Source organism: Nycticebus coucang, chromosome 3 (assembly GCF_027406575.1).
Source record: "Nycticebus coucang isolate mNycCou1 chromosome 3, mNycCou1.pri, whole genome shotgun sequence".
NCBI lineage: Eukaryota > Metazoa > Chordata > Mammalia > Primates > Lorisidae > Nycticebus > Nycticebus coucang.
This window is the reverse complement of record NC_069782.1, coordinates 21,073,560-21,093,958: the sequence shown is the minus strand read 5'-3', so window position 1 is coordinate 21,093,958 and position 20,399 is coordinate 21,073,560. Positions and strand designations below refer to the sequence as shown.

The 20,399-nt window shown below is 40.9% G+C and overlaps 1 protein-coding gene across 1 annotated transcript in view; it reads right to left on the bottom strand.

Annotated features, from left to right (window-relative positions):
• Window positions 1-1,093: 1,093 nt before the first annotated feature.
• Window positions 1,094-20,399, bottom strand: part of SLC5A8 (solute carrier family 5 member 8) — a 65,730-nt gene continuing 46,424 nt past the window's right edge. Inside the window, exons 10-15 of the mRNA XM_053583573.1 lie at window positions 18,613-18,680; window positions 13,453-13,539; window positions 10,086-10,291; window positions 8,652-8,755; window positions 5,323-5,402; window positions 1,094-3,641 (exon numbers count right to left, since the gene is read on the bottom strand). Coding sequence (XP_053439548.1) covers window positions 3,516-3,641; window positions 5,323-5,402; window positions 8,652-8,755; window positions 10,086-10,291; window positions 13,453-13,539; window positions 18,613-18,680 — 671 coding nt within the window. The 3' untranslated portion in view covers window positions 1,094-3,515. The remainder of the gene's footprint in view (window positions 3,642-5,322; window positions 5,403-8,651; window positions 8,756-10,085; window positions 10,292-13,452; window positions 13,540-18,612; window positions 18,681-20,399) is intronic.

The following is a 20,399-nucleotide window of genomic DNA, read 5'->3' as shown; positions in this document are numbered from 1 at the left end:
ATAATCCTTCATATTTCAAAATTCTATGAAAACACATGGTCATTCTGCACCATAACACTACCTGTGCCAGTGGTATTTTTATTTTACCTGCAGATGAGAACATTCAGGTTGAACTGTCAGGCCATTGCCCTAAAGAAACGCACCCAGGCTGTGTGACTTCAAAAAACAAATCAACCTTACATGTTCTACGTCTTTATGAAGTGAATACGACTTGTCTCCATAGCTTCCTTTGAAGTCTACATTCCTTCTGTTGGAATAAGCCTGCTGATTCTTAAATATAGTTTAATATTCCTATGACACACTTTTTAGTGAAGGCACTATCTCTACATGATGATATTATAAATTAACAGCTTTTTTTTTTTTTAAAGCGGGCAAATGACCTTTGCCGCAAACTTGGATTCCCAGTCATATTGAAATAGTAAGTAAGACTATTGAGTTACTAAAGTGCTATTCTGCCAGAGGTCCACCTGGTCTGTTCTACTCACATCATTCCTGTGAGGTGGGTAGGGGGTTAAGTGCTATGCACCCTCATCAGAGGAGATTAAGAATAAATTCAGGGTGGCACTTTTATGCATCTCTAAAAGTAAAATATTTATAGTTCTCAATGTTACAAAACGTATTTTATCCAAAGGAAAATGAACGAGAATGAAAGCATCGTATTTCTCATTAAGAATATATTGCATAACCCCTCAGCAGTCAGATAAGAGAAAAAGTTAAATAACTTGATTTTGGTTTCCAAAATGTAAGCATTTGACACACATGGGCATTTAGAATTATAAAATAAATAGCAATAGTTCAAATCACATGTGCATAAAACAAACAAGATTATATCTTTCTACTCATTAAAACACTGTAGAAAGAATCACAGATAGTGATTTAAAAAATAACATCTATTCACATAAGAAATATACAAATATATAGTTAATCTAAATGTTACATGTATATAAATCTCTTTGCTTTAAAATGCCACTTATTGTTTTTATTATTTTTTTTTAATTTCAGTTTAATATGAGAGTATAAACGATTAGATTTATAATGTTTGCGTTTGCTAAGTGAAGTCCCTGTTGTAGTTATGCCCTGCACCCAGGGGGTATGCCATAGACCCTTACATTGTGCCCACTAGGTGGGAACATACCAATTGCTTTTTTGTTTTGTTTTGTTTTGGTTTTCTTGAGACAGAGTCTCACTATGTCGTCCTCAGTAGAGTGCTATGAAATCACAGCTCACAGCAACCTCAGACTCTTGGGCTTACGTGATTCTCTTGCCTCAGCCTCCCATGTAGCTAGGACTACAGGTGCCCACCACAACACCTAGCTATTTTTTTTGTGTGTGTGTGTGATTGTTGTAGTTCTCATTGTTGTTTGGCAGGCCCAGGCTGGGTTCAAACCTGCAGCCCCAGTGCGTGTGTCTGGTGCCCTGAGCTACAGGTGCCTGAGACATAGCAATTGTTTTTATTTCTTAATGTTGTCAGATAGCAGCCTCTAAATGTACAGAGCACATTTACTTAAATAATTCGTGATCAGAAAATAAGCATAAAATTATTTAATTATAAAACATTTGCATGTATCTAAATATTTTTCTTATCTTTTTTAGAAACATTAAAAAGTTTTTTAAAAACACTTTTTAAAAGTATCTAATGTGGGAACTGTAGAAAAATAAGTTATTGAGGAAATCCTATCACCAAACTGTTAGCTATGAACATAAAAAATAAACAGCTAAGCAACTTAGTTACTTGAAATTTTAAAACATGGCACAAAGCATATATTTCATGAGTGTAGAATATTTTTAAAACCCCTGCTTGACTGTGTCACTAAGGTCTTTAACTGGATGAATATACTAGAATTTCACATTTTCTAAGCATATGCACTTTTAAACTTAATTGATTGCAAATTAGTTGGCATTCAGAAGTTTGATTTAATCGCACTTAATACAGTCGTGTAACTCCATGGAACTTAAACTTTTTCTTTTTTTTTGAGACAGACTCTTTGTCGCTTTGAATAGAGTGTCATGGCTTCATAGCTCACGGCAACCTCCAACTTTTGGGCTCAAGCGATCCTCTTGTCTCAGCCTTCCCAGTAGCTGAGACTACAGGCACCCACCACAATGCCCAACTAGTTTCTCTATTTTTAGTAGAGACAGGATCTTGATGTTGCTCAGGCTGTTGAGGCTCAAACACCTGAGCTCAAGCAATCCTCCCCCCTTAGCCTCCAGGAGTACTAGGATTATAGGCGTGAGCCACTGCACCCAGCCAGGACTTAAGCATTTTAAATAAAATAATGTTCTGAATTGGCAAATTCATAAGTACCTAGATCAAGTTTACACTAGTACGCGGCTCATGAGAGTTTATAATTTATAGGCTGGGACTTGATGAACCAGGATTGGGGGTGGCATAATCCACACTGGGTGTCTTGAGACCTATCCAAGCCCAGGGCAACAAACAGAAGATTAGCAAGGCAGGCACGGGTAAGGTGCATGGCAAAACCAAAGTCTGTGGGTCGGAAACTAGGAATGTAGATAAGAATTATGGTCTAAGAAGGGGAATATAGGCAGTGTAAGGCCAGAAACTCTAGAAAATAAAACGAAAGGCACAAGAAGAGATAGGTAGCACCAAGAAGACCTCCATCACTGGGCCCAGGTTCTTTCCAGATGGGATACTTGTGATTATCACCTTCCTGAGCCAGAGTCAGTTCCAAGGTCAATATTCCCTCTGGGCCAACAGAGGAATAAGAAACAAAGATCTAAACAAGACCTGTCACCTTATTGCTCCCTAAGAACAGAGCATATGGTAGGAGAGAAAAAAGCTCTTTCTAATATGATTGTAATTATGATTTTGGCAAACTCTCAAACTAACACGCTAATGTGCCAAAGGCACTGAAAATACTTTTCAATAATGCCCAAATGTAAGAACATGCCTTTGACCATCACGAACATGTGCATATGTGTGTCTTAGCCTTTCAGCACACACTTAGCCATAACTTTCACAACTGTGGCTTCACTGCAACAAGAGAGAGAGAAATGTCTGCGCACAAATTCTTAGAGCCACAGTAACATTAATGAATAAGTGTAAGAAGAGAAGAAAGCCAGGACTTTGGTTTAACAAAAATGAATCCCCCAAAACACAATAGACCAAAAAAAAAAAAAAAAAAAAATCTAAGCCTGATCCAATTATCTTAAAAAACACATAAAATTGAGATGCTGGGTGGCACCCGTAGCACAGTGGTTACGGTGCCGCCCACTGATACCCAGGCTGATGTGTTCAAACCCGGCCCGGGCCAGCTAAACAACAGTGACAACTGCAACAACAACAATAAATAGCCAGACGTTGTGGCGGGAGCCTGTCGTCCCAGCTACTTGGAAGGCTGAAGCAAGAGAATCACTTAAGCCAAGGAGCTGAGGTTGTTGTGAGCTGCGACACCACGGCACTCTACCCGAGTGTAACATAGTGAGACTCTGCCTCAAAAAAAAAAAGAAAAAAATTGAGATGCTATTTAAGATCAGTTCTCATCAGCGCTGCTTCACAAACGAGTGCCATTGATCTTGCCACTTTGATCAGGGAAGTTCAATTCAATGTGGTTGAAAGCAGGGTTATCCATTCCACCATCTTCCACTGGATGAGATTTGTAGCTTAAAACGGCCTTCTTCTGAAAGACAATATTAACAGGGTGATTAGAAAGAAAGAACTTATTCATTTAATTCTAAATAATGTCACTACTGTCTTTACTTCTCTAAACCAGTTTTGCAATCTGTGGAGGGAGAGAGATATGCAACAGGTATCGCCCATCAGAGGACAAAGAGATATCGTCAGAGGAGGGATTTACAGCTGCCCATATTCCTTTCCTATATCATCAGAGGATGGGATTTACAGCTGCCCGTGTACCTTTCCTTTATCGTCAGAGGAGGGATTTACAGCTGCCCATATTCCTTTCCTATATCATCAGAGGATGGGATTTACAGCTGCCCGTGTACCTTTCCTGTATCGTCCGAGGACAGGATTTACACCTGCCCATGTACCTTTCCTGTACCATCCGAAGACAGGATTTACACCTGCCCATGCACCTTTCCTGTATTGTCCAAGGACAGGATTTACACCTGCCCATATTCCTTTCCTGTATCGTCCGAGGACGGGATTTACACCTGCCCATATTCCTTTCCTGTATCGTCAGAGGACGGGATTTACACCTGCCCATATTCCTTTCCTGTATCGTCAGAGGAGGGATTTACACCTGCCCATGTTCCTTTCCTGTATCGTCCGAGGACGGGATTTACACCTGCCCATGCACCTTTCCTGTATCGTCAGAGGACAGGATTTACACCTGCCCATATTCCTTTCCTGTATCGTCCAAGGACGGGATTTACACCTGCCCATATTCCTTTCCTGTATCGTCAGAGGAGGGATTTACACCTGCCCATATTTCTTTCCTGTATCGTCCGAGGATGGGATTTACACCTGCCCATATTCCTTTCCTGTATCATCAGAGGACGGGATTTATACCTGCCCATGTACCTTTCCTGTATCGTCAGAGGAGGGATTTATACCTGCCCATATTCCTTTCCTGTATCGTCAGAGGAGGGATTTACACCTGCCCATATTCCTTTCCTGTATCGTCAGAGGAGGGATTTACACCTGCCCATATTCCTTTCCTGTATCGTCAGAGGACGGGATTTATACCTGCCCATGTACCTTTCCTGTATCGTCAGAAGAGGGATTTATACCTGCCCATATTCCTTTCCTGTATCGTCAGAGGAGGGATTTACACCTGCCCATATTCCTTTCCTGTATCGTCAGAGGACGGGATTTACACCTGCCCATATTCCTTTCCTGTATCGTCAGAGGAGGGATTTACACCTGCCCATATTCCTTTCCTGTATCGTCAGAGGACAGGATTTACACCTGCCCATGTACCTTTCCTGTATCGTCAGAGGACGGGATTTACACCTGCCCGTGTACCTTTCCTGTATCGTCAGAGGACGGGATTTACACCTGCCCATGTACCTTTCCTGTATCGTCAGAGGACAGGATTTACACCTGCCCATGTACCTTTCCTGTATCGTCAGAGGACGGGATTTACACCTGCCCATGTACCTTTCCTGTATCCTCAGAGGATGGGATTTACACCTGACCATGAACCTTTCCTGTATCATTATAGGATGGGATTTATACCCACCCATGTACCTTTCCTGTATCATCAGAGGATGGGATTTACACCTGCCCATGTACCTTTCCTGTTCATCACTGTCCAAGAAAGAGGCTGAGAACCAGCATTCTATCCAGGTAAGAAAGCCATCTCCTAATTTAAAGTAAATGAAAGCCAACTAACTCACTTTCTTAAAAATATCAAAATTGGATAAAAAGTCCTCTTTGGTTAGTAGGAATCTGTGGTCTATGTTCTGTTTTCTTCCTCCTGAAAAAAAAAATATATATATATATACACATTAATTCCAATGTTAAAAATATACCTGTAACTACATGGTGACATTCCATCCTACAGGCATTTAACTTCAACTTGATGCACATTCAACTCGATGCACTCGTAAAACACAAAGGGAAACTTTTAAATAGTGTTGAAGACTCAGCCCACCATACCCTTACCTCAGTCAGCCTCCGATCCTAAAAGCCTCTCACTGTGATAAATATGAATTCTTTATACATGAGGGCTGTCTGGAAAGTCCCCAGCCATTGTTAACACTATTTTTCATATTATATGACTTGGATACTTTCTGGACAGCCCTCATACATATAGGAACCTCTGACGTTCTGAAGATAGAATCAACTTTAAATAAATCCATTCAACATAATTGAGTGTCTGTTATGTGCTAGAGACTGCTGTGTACAAAACAATCACGAGACTCTCAGATCATGTTCTACGTAGGAAAATATTTATCCCCATTTTACTGATGAAGAGTCCTTGGTATATAGCAAAAAAAATCACATGAGGCTGAAATGCCAACTAAGTCTGTGTGGCCTGAATTCTTACAGGATTTCTAGCACACTACAGCAGGTTTTTAAAATGTATTTGTCAAGGAATATCATAATTGTATGTTTCTAGGATTTTTTTCAATGTGCTCACTACTGCTAGGGAGTAGAAATAAATCCTTTATGCAATTAGTGAAGTTGAAGAGCTTTTTTATGGATGTCATTTACCCGTGTAGGGCATTACTTTGTAAAACAAAAGATACAGCTGTGCATGGTTATCAGCATCAAAGCATTTAAGGAGAAAAAGAGTACTTAAGGAGCTCTCCGACATCCCGCTTTCTTTAAAAAATGAGTTGAGTAAGGACCAAAGGTCAAATGGTACAAAGAGACACACTGGGTGTATTCCAGATATGAACAACTGGGTAGCTGAGGAGAAAAGTGTAAAATCTGTCTTAAAACATATCAAAACAGATTAAAGAATAAACCTACTGTGCTGGTAATTTTATTTATGAGATAAAAACAAGTCCTTTTGGAAAAGAAAGAGAATACTTTAAACAATTATTACAAACTTTATAAATACAAGTGTCACAAAGGTTTGAAAGATGGTGCTATCAGGTACCAGAAAACATTGATCGCAAGGTTCTATAAAGCAACATGCTGCTGGTAGCTTTGTAGCATAAAGCAAAGATGTCAGGCGTAACTGGACAAAGTGTAGGATTTCTGATTGGTTAGAATACATTTGACAAAGAGGGCAGCCCCTTGCATGGCTGCTATGAGTGTGAAAGGGGTGCAGAGAATTGGAAAGCCCAGCACCTTTCACCAGCTCCCCACAACTACCCCTGTCTAACCACTGTGATCTCTCACCTGGTAACTGTAACAGCCATCCACCTGCCCCTGTTCCCCTACAGACCAGTCTCAAAGCTGGATCACAGTACTCCTTTAGAATGACTAGAAAAGTAAGTGAAAAAAAAAAAAATACCCTAGAGGACAGACCTGAAATATACAGAAAATGGGAAATAGAAGAGAAAAGAAAAGAAAAGTAGAGAAAACTAATCACCATTCAAACATTTGACCAACCAGAGTTTCCAGAAAGAAAAAGCAGGAAATGGCAGGAAATAACAAAATAAATAATATAAGAAAATACCCAGGGATCTTCAGATTAAAAGGACCCTACTGAAGGCCTAGGGCAAGGCAGTCATTATGAAAATGGGCCACAGGAACAGGGTCAACTGGTGAGACAGCAGTGCCATTTAACAGCAAAACAGTGAGCAAAGAGAAAATTAAGACATCCTCCCAGAAAAGAAAGAAGTTATTTTATTATTATTATTTTTTTTTTTTGGTTTTTGGCTGGGGCTGGGTTTGAAACCGCTACCTCCAGTATATGGGGCTGGCGCCCAGGCACCACCCTCTCAAATCACTTTTTTTTTTTTTTTTGCAGTTTTTTGTGGGGGCCGGGTTTGAACCCACCACCTCCAGTATATGGGGCTGGCGCCCTACTCATTTGAGCCACAGGCACTGCCCAAGAAAGAAGTTATTTTCACCCTAGTATTCTCTACTCAAATTATCAATCAATCATAAGATTTAAAGGAAATTCTTTTCAGATATGCAAAGTTTCAAAAGCCTCTTCACTTCTCTACCCTTTCCCAAGAATGCGTAACCCCCAGGCCCCAGATGGATATTGGTCTGTGGCCTGTTAGGAACTGGGCCACACAGCAGGTGAGCAGCAAGCAAAAGAGCCAAGCTTCATCTGTATTTACAGCCACTCTGATTCCTCCCCACCACCTAAGTCACTCACGTCACCTCCTGAGCTCTGCCTCCTGTCAGATCAGCAGCGGCATCAGAGTCTCACAGGAGCATGAACCCGACTATAAACTGCACACGTGAGGGATAGACATCGTGTGCCCCCTATGAGAATCTAATGCCTCCCAACCTCCATGTGAAAAAATTGTCTTCCATGAAACTCGTCTCTGGAGCCAGAAAGACTGGGAAGTGCTGGGATGTGATCCATTCAATGGAGGGAGTAAACAAGCATGAGGGACACCCAAACACAGGAAGGACACAGAACGGGGACAGAACTAAAGTATAAACTGCTTTCTGTAGCAACCTCAACATGGTTTATCAATACACGAGAAGTGTATTATCAATTGTAATTATCAATTGCTCAGAAAGCGATTTAATACACAGGAAGCGTATTATCAATTTTCTTTTTTAAGACACGCTTTTTAAAAAAATTTATGAACATGAAAAAAGCCTCCACGTGGTGTTTAGACATAAAGATTATAATTATTATTCCCTATGCGTATTGACTTCTTTATAGTTTACAAAGAATCAGCACAGGACAACAGAATGATGAAGGCTCAGAGCTGTCATAAAGATATGTGTAAAATCCCAAGCATGGAGTCGTTTTGTTATTTCTTTTTAAGCATCTTATTTTTATCTTACAGCCACCTGTGAGGTAAGGAGGTCAATTATTATTGCCTCATTTTACATGTCAGAAAGCGAAGGCTCAAAGTGCCCAAGTTCATGCAGCTACTGAACGGAAGAACCAAGATTCAAATAGAGATGGAGCTTCTGCTTTCAAGTCTAGGCTTTCCAATTTCCCGTGAGTAAAGTGGAAGAAATAATTAAATGTGTCATTAACAGGATCGTAGCAAAATTACATAAACAGCTATCAAACAGGTACAACAAAGAACCAGCATTGAGGTAAATTCAACACTATTAATGTGTAGATAGTTACCTGTTAGTAAACTGATAAGTATCCCCACAAATACTGTCACCAAAGTTCCAACAGTGCTGAAGTACAGATACGACAAAGAATACCAGTTATCCATCAGCGGGGTCCTGAGAGAGAGCAAAGCCGTAACTGTGAGGTTTCAAGTAATGCTACTACCAGCTACCTGTCTGTGCCGACAATTCTCAGGGCAAGGTCAAAATATAATGTTTAATAATGATTTAATGCCGTAATCGTCTATCCCAATTATTATGGCACCAGGCACAGAGTGACCTCGGCTTATTTATTTGTTTCAGGAATTCAAATAACCATTTTGCTTAGGCTCCTCAATGAAGGGTGATATTCACATAATCAGGACAAATACTAAGCAAAATTGTGATAGAAGTATATCCTGTCTGTCCTCCCAGCTAACTAACCTTCAGTTCGTCTTTCTTCTCTTTGTGACCCTCTCTAATCACGCCCTCCCATTAGCGCTGTCATGTCTATCCAGATTTCTCCCTACACATCCTTGCCTTTCTCTCTGCAGCACCTCGCCTAGTAAACCCGCCCCCCAGATATGCCTCCGGCTCTGGAACTTTCTTTCCCTCTGCCATGTACAGCTCACCTGCCTTGTACTCCCTTGGAAGTCCCACTAGTAGGTGGGGGATCCCCCTGGGACATGAATGGGCAATAATGGCAATAAATATGATTCTATTCCTTTTCTCAGGGAGTGTGTCCATTTTAAGAAGGACACACTTGTGATCCAAAAGAGGTGGCTTTGATGGTGTCATTTTAGACAAGCTGGCCCTGGGGCAATACTTTGGGGACAATGCCCTTGTCTCTGCATTCCTCAAACACATCCATTAGGTTTGTGCTTTAAGGGTAGAAATGTATATAGCCACCATATACACAGAACCACTCCTCTACTCGTGGTCCGTATCATTTCATCACATCAGGCAATCACAGTATCCAGAGGTTAAAAAATGACCACATAGCTAAAACTCTACCAGGGAGACTGTACCAGCAAATCACCATGAGTGCTTGCAATTACCTGAACAAAGAGTAATTAGTTAACATATTTAGATAACTGTAACCTTGGGTCAGGAAGGGCTATACGTAAAAGACTATGCAAGCAATATTTATCTTATAATTGTGCTTTTCATTTTAAAAGTTTTTCAAAGGTAATTCTTCGTTCCATTACCCATAATAGAATTTTTTTCATGAACAGAAGACTTTTTCAAAGTCTTCTCCAGATCTGCAGATAAGGCACAAATGTTCATAGAAAATATATATAATTGTTTTTGCTATTGTTGAAGAAAATATTCTAGCTAGCCACACAGGTTTACCCATTTCAGAATTAGGCAAAAATCCCGGGGTCAAAGGCAAGACAAAAGGCAAATGGTTCTCTGCCTATCGCATACATTTTAAAAGCTAGGAGTCTTATAAAACTTAATTCAGTACCTTTCAACGTTGTGGATTTGAAAAACACTGGTAGACAATGGCATTTCTGTGGCTGTCACCCAACTGGTCCCGTTGGATGAGCTGTTGCAGCCATAGGTTTCGAGGTGTAAGACCAGCATTCTCTCGGGGCGTGGAGGGTAAAGCTGAGCTCCGATTCCAACCCAGAGAGAAATGGCAAATCCAGACATCAGACCAACAAATGCTCCCTGCAAGACAAGAGTGCTTTTATAGAAAAATAATGATTTGCTTTGAACCAGAAACTGACTTTAGAAAGTTCAACATGGTCCAAGCCAAGCTGACCACTCCCCTCCCACAAGAACTTTCCCCTGCAAGGTCTCTGCCTCTGGTCAAGGGCACCAGAGGCTCATTTCAGTCCACCCAGAGCCCTGGAGACTCTGACTCCATTCCCTTTTTTACAGCCCTGTCTAGTCAATTACCACCTCCTGTCCATTTTTCTTTTCAAATGTCTCCTACTTTGAATGCTTATGCTGTTTCCATGGCCAGCGCTATGCTCTGGCCTCATCTCTTCATACCCTAAAAGCTACAACAGTCACATAGCTGACTCCAGGCCAATGGATCCCTCTATTCATATTTAATCTGAGAACAAATGGCATCTGTATGAGCATCAGATGATGAAGACAAAAGCAGACATTGGGTTTATCCCTCTGGTTAACAGCACACATGACCCTGACTGGACCCAGGACCATTGGGGAAGACTAGCAAGTAGTTTTTACAAATGACTGTGAAAGGGCACATACCAGACAGGTATCTCTAGAGCCAAATGGAGATGTAGGTGGGGGGAACTTACTTGGGCAGCTGTCCCCTTTGAAGACCATTGGTTTCTCAATCTTTGGAAGACTCAGTGCCCTCCTCACACTGTTCACCAACAGCCCAACTGTTCTGCCAACCCTGAATGATGGGGGCCCTGGTTCTAAATCATGGGGACAAAAGCAAACCTTGAACTGGAAAGTATCTCCCTCCATGGTGAAATTTCCCCTATTCCTTTTGTAATAATGGTCACTCAGACAGGGCAGCCCGAGCCTCAGGAAAAAGAAGGATATTTTAGGTAAGCGGGGAGACATCAATGAAACCACCAAGTAGGAAGAAAAGAATGGTGTGTTGATGAGACAGCAAGAAGGATGCTGGCCAGAGCAGGAGTTTCTCTTGGGCACGAGGACTGCGAGCTCTTTCATAAGCTGTGTAATTCTACTCCTTGAGAGCAGAATTAGGGTCTTTATTTTTGGTACCCCAGCATGGAGCACAGTTCTTAGGACGACAATAAATGTTTTTAAATAATACAAGCTTGGAACAATAGGCGGTCAGCTCTTGACAGGCCAGATTTAGCTCACTCTCAGCACCGTACGTGGCTTTATCAAGGATCCACCAAATTATAAAACGCACGAGGGCAGAAATAAGCCCACAAATCCTTATTAATACATGAAGAAATAAATGAAAGAATGAGAAAGAGGAAGGGAAGGGGAAAAGGAGGCTAGAAGGTGACTCCAAGGGACAGTAGAAAATCTGGCCAAAAACTTGGTTCTGATAAAAAAGAGGTACTTCCTATGGCAGGAATAAGGGCATGTTGGACTTAGGTAACTATGCCTCCTCAGAAGGCAATTCATGACAACAACAAATAGCAAAAACCAAAAGCCAATCTCTTTTTTTATTTTTCAGATACTCAACAAACCACCACATATTTAATCATGCAAAGAGCTTTATCAAATTCAACACTCTGAGGTGAACGCAAACAAGTCTCTTTGGTTGTGATTAGTTTCTACCAAGCTCGTTTTCATATGATGCTTCATAAAGACTTATTAGTAATAACAACCACAATAGCCCTTACTAGTCCCTGCCTTCCCATTCCTAATGCCTTACAAGGAAAATGGAATTCTGAATGTGAAATCCTAGTTCAGTGGTTCTTCTATGCCTGCCTGAAACAACTGTACATGCATTGCCAGGTTTTTTCAGAACTTCATCTTGTAACGGGACTGAACAAGTGGACTTCCTCTTGGCTTTCAGAGAAATTATTTATCACTTGCTCCAAACAAAATTGAGTACTCTTAAGCCCACATATGTCTATATAGGACAGAGATATTACCTCTTTCTGGATTAAATTCCCAGTTATGATCACCGCTTCATGTTGTGGAAGCGACAACTTTAAATATCAAGAGTAGAAACTTCCTGGCCAAAGTGGTAAAGATCTGATTGCTTCTCTTTGCTGTTCTATGTTTTTTAGTTTGTTTCTTTGTTTTTAGTTTAGTTTAGTTTTGCTTTGTTTTGTTTTTGAGACAGAGTCTTACTATGTCGCCCTCGGGAGAGTGCTGTGGTGTCACAGCTCACAGCAACCTCAAACTCTTGGGCTTAAGCGATTCTCTTGCCTCAGCCTCCCAAGCAGCTGGGACTACAGGTGCCTGCCACAATGCCCAGTTATTTTTGTTTCGTTGTTGTTGTTGCAGTTGCTATTGTTTTAGCAGGCCCGGGCTGGGTTCTAACCCATCAGCCTCAGTGTATGTGGCTGACGCTGTAACCACAGTGCTACAGGTGCCAAGCCTATTTTTTGTTTGTTTTTTTAAGAGATGAGGTCTGAGTAGTGTCTGGGGCTCAAAAGAGTAGGGCGCCGGCCCCATATGCCGGAAGTGGCAGGTTCAAACCCAGCCCTGGCGCAAAACTGCAAAGAAAAAAAAAAAGATGAGGTCTCACTCTTTGTCCAGGCTGGAGTGCAGTGGGGTGGCCATAGTTCACTGCAGCCTCAACCTCCTGGGCTCAAGTGATCCTTTCACCTTATCCTTCCCAGTATCTGGGACTACAGATAGATGCCACCACACTCAGCTAATTTTTTTCTTCTTTTGCTTAGAGGCCAGGTCTCTGTGTTGCTCAGACTGCTCTTGAACTCCTGGCTCTTGATCTCAGCTTGGCACCTGTACTCAGTGGCTAGTGATCTTCCCACCTCAGCCTACCATGTAGCTAAGATTATAGGCATGAGCCACATGCCCAGCATTTTTGCTGTACTATGACTATTCACAAGAATTCTCAGCTTTATTGCTCTTAAATCTTTCATATCTGAGCCTGTTGATCTAATTCTTTAAATCCCAACTGTTAATTTATAAGAAGGGGAAGAAAATAAGTACATAAAATATATTGTTCCTTTATTCAATATTGTATTTAAAATTGCACTATATGACTCTTGCCGTTCCCATTTAGCTTCACGTGTGCAGAATACGCCATCAAAAGCCAATATGGGTGGTATAAGTCATCAAGACAAGTCCCTAAGGACAGATCCAGAGGAACAACATTTGTACAACTTAGAAAAAAGGCAGAGCTGCTACTACAGTTGGGAAAGTCACATGTATTCATTCTTTATACTTACAATTGAGTTGGCAAAGGGAACCAAAATGCCCAAAGAAAACATGCCCAGAAGTGGTCCACCAATCATGCCAAATATGCTGAGTGCTGCCTACAAAAATAACAGGAAGTCAGCAATTAGCGAGCGCACAGCCGAACAAAATATTTCAAAGTAATTTCATTAGGATGATGAGTTAAAGTATTCAGCCTCCTCCTGAAAATCAGAGTTTTATCCATGGCAGTCTTGTCTTTGGCCAAGAGGTCATTACAACTTGGAAGCTCCTGCTTCTCAATCTCAAGTTTCCATCTGTTCCTTCAAGAAAAAAAAATTGATCAATTGGTATAAAATAGATTTAAAATCTAATTGGATAATCACAACCTGTGCTTTGATACAGAGATACCAAAATTATAACAGTGGAAAATTCTTACAATCCAAAGCATGGGCAAATGCAAGTAACTGAAGCTTCCAAGAGATAATATGTTCCCAATCATAAAACACCTAGTTTTTAAGAATGGACAGAACCATGAAAGAAGTATCAGGGAATCACTGGTTTGCCCACAGAGGGATGGGGTTTAATAGAACAGAATGAATGACTCAAAGAGGGAATATCAAGTCAAGGAAATGTTAAAGGTTATAGATTTCAGTCCTTGGTTTAAAAATGTCAAAAATCCTACCTCCTGGAGAAGGTTGTGGTACTGAGGAGATGAGGAGAGAGATGGACTAATGTTTGAGGGGATGTGGACTGAAGGATGTGATCCTGAATCAGTTCACAGCACAGTCCAGTAGAAGGGGAGACAGACTCCACTGTAGGATGCAAAATAAGTCACATGGTCCTTGAAGCAAGTTAGGATGGTGAGATCTGTGATCTATAACCCTGGCCAGTTTTGGAGTTGTAAGGAAGACAATCAACAGAGAACCTTTCAGAGGAAAGAAGATCTTGGTTAGAGACAAAGCAAGGAAGGACTGGCTTGGAGTTATGAAGAATCTGCTAGAACATCCCCTTGCATATGATCAGGCCAGAGCTGATACATGAACAAAGGGCAGTCAACCACAAGGAGAGCTCCAGGAAGCAACACAGACAGGGAGAGAGGCACACTCAAACTAAGTTTTATTGGTTATGGCTTAGGTGTCAAACCTGGAGCTTTTAGACCTAATTTACTCATTCACGGAAACAGGGATGAGATCAAGCTATTTTTTTTTTTTTTTTGAGACAAGAGTCTCACTATGTCACCCTCAGTAGAGTGCTATGGCATCATAGCTCACAGTAACCTCAAATTCTTGGGCTTAAAAGTGATCCTCTTGCCTCAAGTAGCTGGGACTGACACAATGCCCAGCTATTTTTTGGTTGTAGTTGTCATTGTTGTTTGGCAGGCCCAGACTGGATTCAAATCCTCCAGCTCCAGTGTATGTGGCTGGTGCCCTAGCCCCTGAGCTACAGGCACTGAGCTGAGATCAAGCTATTTTAATGACTGGTGTGCCCACCCCAACAAGCAGCTAGAATGGAACCAAACCTTAGGACTGAAGCAGGATCCTTGAGAACCCCTGCTTTAGATCACCACTAATGTTTAAGTTTCTGAATCAGGGGGAGTTCCGGGAGTCCCAGAGCAGAAGCCCAAGTGGCCCAAGACATTTCAAGGAGCACTTGAGGTGATTGGGGTGATCAGATAAGTGGATGTTTATGAACCAACACATAAACAGGTACATTTGAGCTAAATTTGTTAAATGCCTACTTTGTCCTGGGTACTGCAATAGACACCAGATGTTGGATACAGGATTGAACAACAATGTCATCGTCTCGCCACCATGACATTGCAGGCCATTTAGTAAAGCAGACATTAAATAAATGACCACAATAAAGTATGATAATGGAGATGATTTTTTTTTAAGTGTAAGGTGTTCTGGAAACATTTAGCAGAAGGAAACTCAAAAGTATCCAGGTAACAGAAAAGGTCTCTTGAATAAATAATGTTTAAAGTGAAAGTTGAAGAAGATATAAAGGCTTAGGAAGTTGAAAGAGGTAGAAGGGAAAGGGGCTTCAGGCAGGGGGAGGTGTCTCTGCTGACACCTTCATGTTAGAGACAGTGTGATGTGAGTCCAAGGTTCAGAAAGAAGAAGCTATTCTGAAGATCAGTCTGGCCTCCCCATCTTTACACCTCCCCAGAAGCAGGAGAGAGCTTCTCAATACAAAGATGCTCTCTAATAAAATAAGCTAGCCAACTCCATAGGAGATAAAGGATCTTTCAGGTAATAAATAAATAAGTAAATAAATAAATAATAAAAATTAAGAAAAACCCACAAATCTTTAGAAAATGAATTTAGGTACTGGTACTTCTGTGAAGATGGAGTAGACATACCTTTCAGGAAGACATGTTCCTGCTTCTGATAAAACTAAAAATCCTAGGCCTTACATATAAAATAAACATAAGAAACTTGGAAAAGTAGAGAGAAGACACACTGATAAGGGACCTTGGGACTGGAAGAGTGACACGGTGGTGAGTTCTCTGAGTTTTCTTTGTTCTTCATATATCTCAGTCTTAGAGCTGAAGAAGCCAGCCTTCCCAGAAAAGACGGCAGGCACAGATAATAAATAAATAAATAAAAATCCCCAACAAAAGCCTGTTCTTTCTAGACACAGGGTCAGAAAAGGAGCCACCTAAAAAGATAGGCAATACCTGCTCCATTCTACCCAAATTCCACAAATAAGCTGTTGCCCCACGGATACGCATGCAGCAAAGGCCAAGTTGGGGGACTAGATTCCAGTCTGTAATGAAGCACCACCCCTTTGCCCCATTGGGTGAGGTCTAGTGGAGGACAGGACTTTCTCTATGACCCAGTAGTAACAAAGCCACACCCAGCACAGTGTCAGTAGACATGTCCTATTGTGTTCTAGGGTTTAGGGTAGTCCTAGTTAACCAGCTTCCCCAGGGACAACTTTTCCCCCATGTTTCACTTCATAATCAAAGGTGAGTCTTTGACACCATCTGATACTTAAGCAGTTCACCCTGGCAATGCTTTTTTTTTTGTAGAGACAGAGTCTCACTATTTTGCCCTCGGTAGAGTGCCGTGGCGTCACATGGCTCACAGCAACCTCCAACTCCTGGGCTTAGGCGATTCTCCTGCCTCAGCCTCCGAGTAGCTGGGACTACAGGCGCCCGCCACAACGCCCGGCTATTTTTTTGTTGCAGTTTGGCTGGGGCTGGGTTTGAACCCGCCACCCTCGGCATATGGGGCCAGCGCCCTACTCACTGAGCCACAGGCGCCGCCCCCTGGCAATGCTTTTATGTAGTGGGAGCAGGCTGGTGCCATGGGCTGCGAACAGTCTGGTCACATGACCAACAGATAATGAGGATCTTCATTCAGCATCATTCTCTGAGTCTTGGGAATCCTTCCCCTTTTCTTATACCAAGAATCAGTCCAGGTCAGTTATAACATGTTTCTCTCATAAAGGGGATTTAAATTATTATTGTTAAAGATAAACTTTGTTCTAAGGTTTATGAAAATTGCATCTGGGCTGAGGTGGCCTTGTCCCCTGGAAATCCCCGGACCAGTGTTGAAAATTCCTGGGTCAGCTTGCACCATACAGCTGATTTTTGACAAAGATGCAAAGGCAATTCAATGGAAAAAAGATAAACTTTTAACCAATGATGCAGGTTGGAAATCCAGAGGGAAAAAAAGAACATTGACATATATCTCAGTCTTAGAGCTGAAGAAGCCAGCCTTCCCAGAAAAGACGGCAGGCACAGATAATAAATAAAAATCCCCAAGAAAAGTTCTTTCTAGACACAGGATCAGAAAAGGAGCCACCTAAAAAGATAGGCAATACCTGCTCCATTCTACCCAAATTCCACAAATTTTCTTTTCCACAGAAATGAATTCCAAATGGATTGTGAACTTAAATATAAAATTCTCAAACATGTTGAAAACAAACACAGGAGAGAATCTTCAAGATCTGGGGCTAGGGTGATGTTTTTAAACTCCACACCAAAAACACAATCCTTAAGAAGACAAATGGATTAACTGGACTTCATTGCAACTAAGAATCTTTGCTCTGTTTAATACACTGTTCAGAGGATAAAAAGATAAGCTACTGAAGGAGAAAATATTTGAAAACCACACCTGACCAAGAAGTAGTATATAGACATTTTATAGAAAAAGATACACCAATGACAAATAAATACCTGAAAAAAAAAAATGTTCAACATCATTAGCCTTTGGGGAAATGCAAATGAAACCCACAATGACAAATTACTATACACCTATCCAATGGCTAATATAAAAAAATACTGACATCACAAAAATGCCAGAAAGAATGAGGAGAAACTGGACCATGTATGCATGCTAGTGATGTAAAAATAACACAGTAAACTCTAGAAAAGAGACTGGCAATTAAAAAAAAAAGTAAACATTCAGCAACCAGCTGACAATTGCACTCCTGGGCAATTATCCCAAAGAAATGGAGACTTGTACTCACACAAAAACCTGCACATAATTGTTTGTAGCAGCTTTATTTTTAATACTTCACAACTGGAAACAATATAAATGTCCTTCATCAGCTAAGTGGGTAACAAACTGTGCACATCCATACCAGAGAACATTATCAAATAATGAAAAGGAACTACTGATACATGAGGCAACCTGGGTGAATCTCCAGAGAATTACACTGGGTGAAGAAGGTGAGATGCTACAGGAGTCTATTTATGTAACATTCTCGACTTGAGGAAACTGTAGAACTGGAAAGCAGTGGTTGCCAGGGTTTAAGGAGGGAGTAGAGGGCAGGAGGAAGGTGGGTGTGGCTACAAAGTGCAGGAGGAGGGGTCGTTGGGGTGATGGCAATGTTCTGCATCTGGCCTGTATCAATGACAATATCCAGGTTGTGACAGTGTGCCATCAAGATGTTATCATTGTTGCAAGATGTTTTCTCAAGATGTTACCATTGGAGAAAACTGAGTAAAAGGTAAAAGGGATCTCTCTGTAGTATTTCTTCCCATTGTATGTAAAGCTACAATTACCTCTAAACAGAAGGTTTATTTTTAAAAATTGTGTAGAGTATAGTCATCTCTGCCTCTTGATGTCTATGTGTATATATCTATTGAGAGAAGTCTGGAAGGATGGTCACATCAACAGTAAGAAAAAAAAAACAAAATGGAGTGATCATGATTAAAACCTCCAAGAGTCAGCTCTTACCTGTAACAAAGCTCCCATCACTGATGCCAGCGCAGCCATTCCGATACACAGGACTCCAAACAACACACCTAGATGGGAGATATAAAAAAGCCAGTGTGAAATCTAGACCAGAGATTTAGAACTCTCAATAGAATAAGCCACTACACTTTTGATGCAAAGTGAATTAATGACTTTGGTGAAGAATGGCCACGTACATCGGAACCAAAAAAAAAAAAAAGAAGAAAGGGCTCTTGTCCTACAGGATCAGCAGTGGGCAGTGACAGACATTGTGTCCCAGGATTAGTTACAAGAGTAGGTTATATAATAATCCCTACAATGACCTGTAGGGATTTCAAAGCTAAGTACTATATTGTGTAATTAATCTAATCCTCCATAGCACTTGGATATAAAGGAAAACTCAGGTTTCTGTTTTCAGCCTGCCAAAAATAGCAAACATTTCAGCTCTACTCTATACAACGAGACAGAGGAGGAAAGTAACACGTTAGAAATTAGTGTCTTCCAACTTTAAACCTTCACTTCTCAGAGGAAGTGGCAATCCATACGAAGGGGCGTTTACCTCCAGCCCTTCGTCTCTCCATAAACACTCCAGCCTTTCCTATTAAACTAGCACAGAGAGGCAACTTCAAGACCAGTGTCATTCACACTCGCCCTTCTGCCATGGTGTCGCCCCTGAACTTCTCTATAGAAATTATTGCAAGAGGGACTTTACCTAACAATTGCAATCAGTGTAACCTGGCTTATTGTACCCTCAATGAATCCCCAACAATAAAAAAAAAAGAAAGAAAGAAATTATCAAGCTGGGCAGTGCCTGTAGCTCAGTGGCTAGGGGCTCTGGCCACATACACTGAGGCTGGCGGGTCAAACCTGGTCCTGGCCAGCTAAACAACAATGATAACTGCAATCAAAAAATAGCCGGGCGTTGTGGCAGGCCCCTGTAGTCCCAGCTACTTGGGAGGCTGAGGCAGAGAATCGCTTAAGCCCAAGAGTTTGAGGTTGCTGTGAGCTGTGACACTACAGCACTCTACTGAGGGCAACATAGTGAGACTCTGTCTCAAAAAAAAAGAAAAGAAATTCTCAACCCACCATGGGTAGTCAGATTATGACTTTTTTCCCTTCTTCTTTTGATTTTCCATATTTTCTAAATTTTCTCCAGGCACATGCATTGCTTTTAAAATTAAAGGAAATGTTTTGCAAAAATACCCTTTAATTTTAGAGTTCCATTTAGCAAAAGTCACCTGAAATCAGTCAATGTATAATAATTTCCCATATTCAGAATTCAAAATGCAGGAAAAAAATGAATGGGAAATTTGCTTATAAAATTATTACATTCCTTATACTATGTCATTTCTATTTTAGTTATACTAGCATTCATACCTTTGTTAAATATATTGGGTAAATAATCTCATTGCACCTGAAGGAAAAATCTAACAATGATTTTTTTTCAAAGAGCTCTTGTTGCAATGATTTTTATGTCTCTCAATCCTAATATAAATAGTATTTCCAACTTACGTAGCTTAATTCTTACCCATTTGATAAACCATGGTCAGTCCCCATTATGGGCTTCGGTATTCAAAGTTATTGGAAACATATTCAAATCACCTGCCATATACTTCAAGAATATGCCGTCATATTACCCTTCCAAACAAATGAAAATATCATCTGTATTCCCTGAGTTGAACTGTCATTCATCAACATCATTCCATGAGCACCAGGCATGGAATTGTTTCACGCGCATTATCTCAAGACCTCCTAGTAACTCTGAAAGTATTTTTGTGCCCATTTTCCAT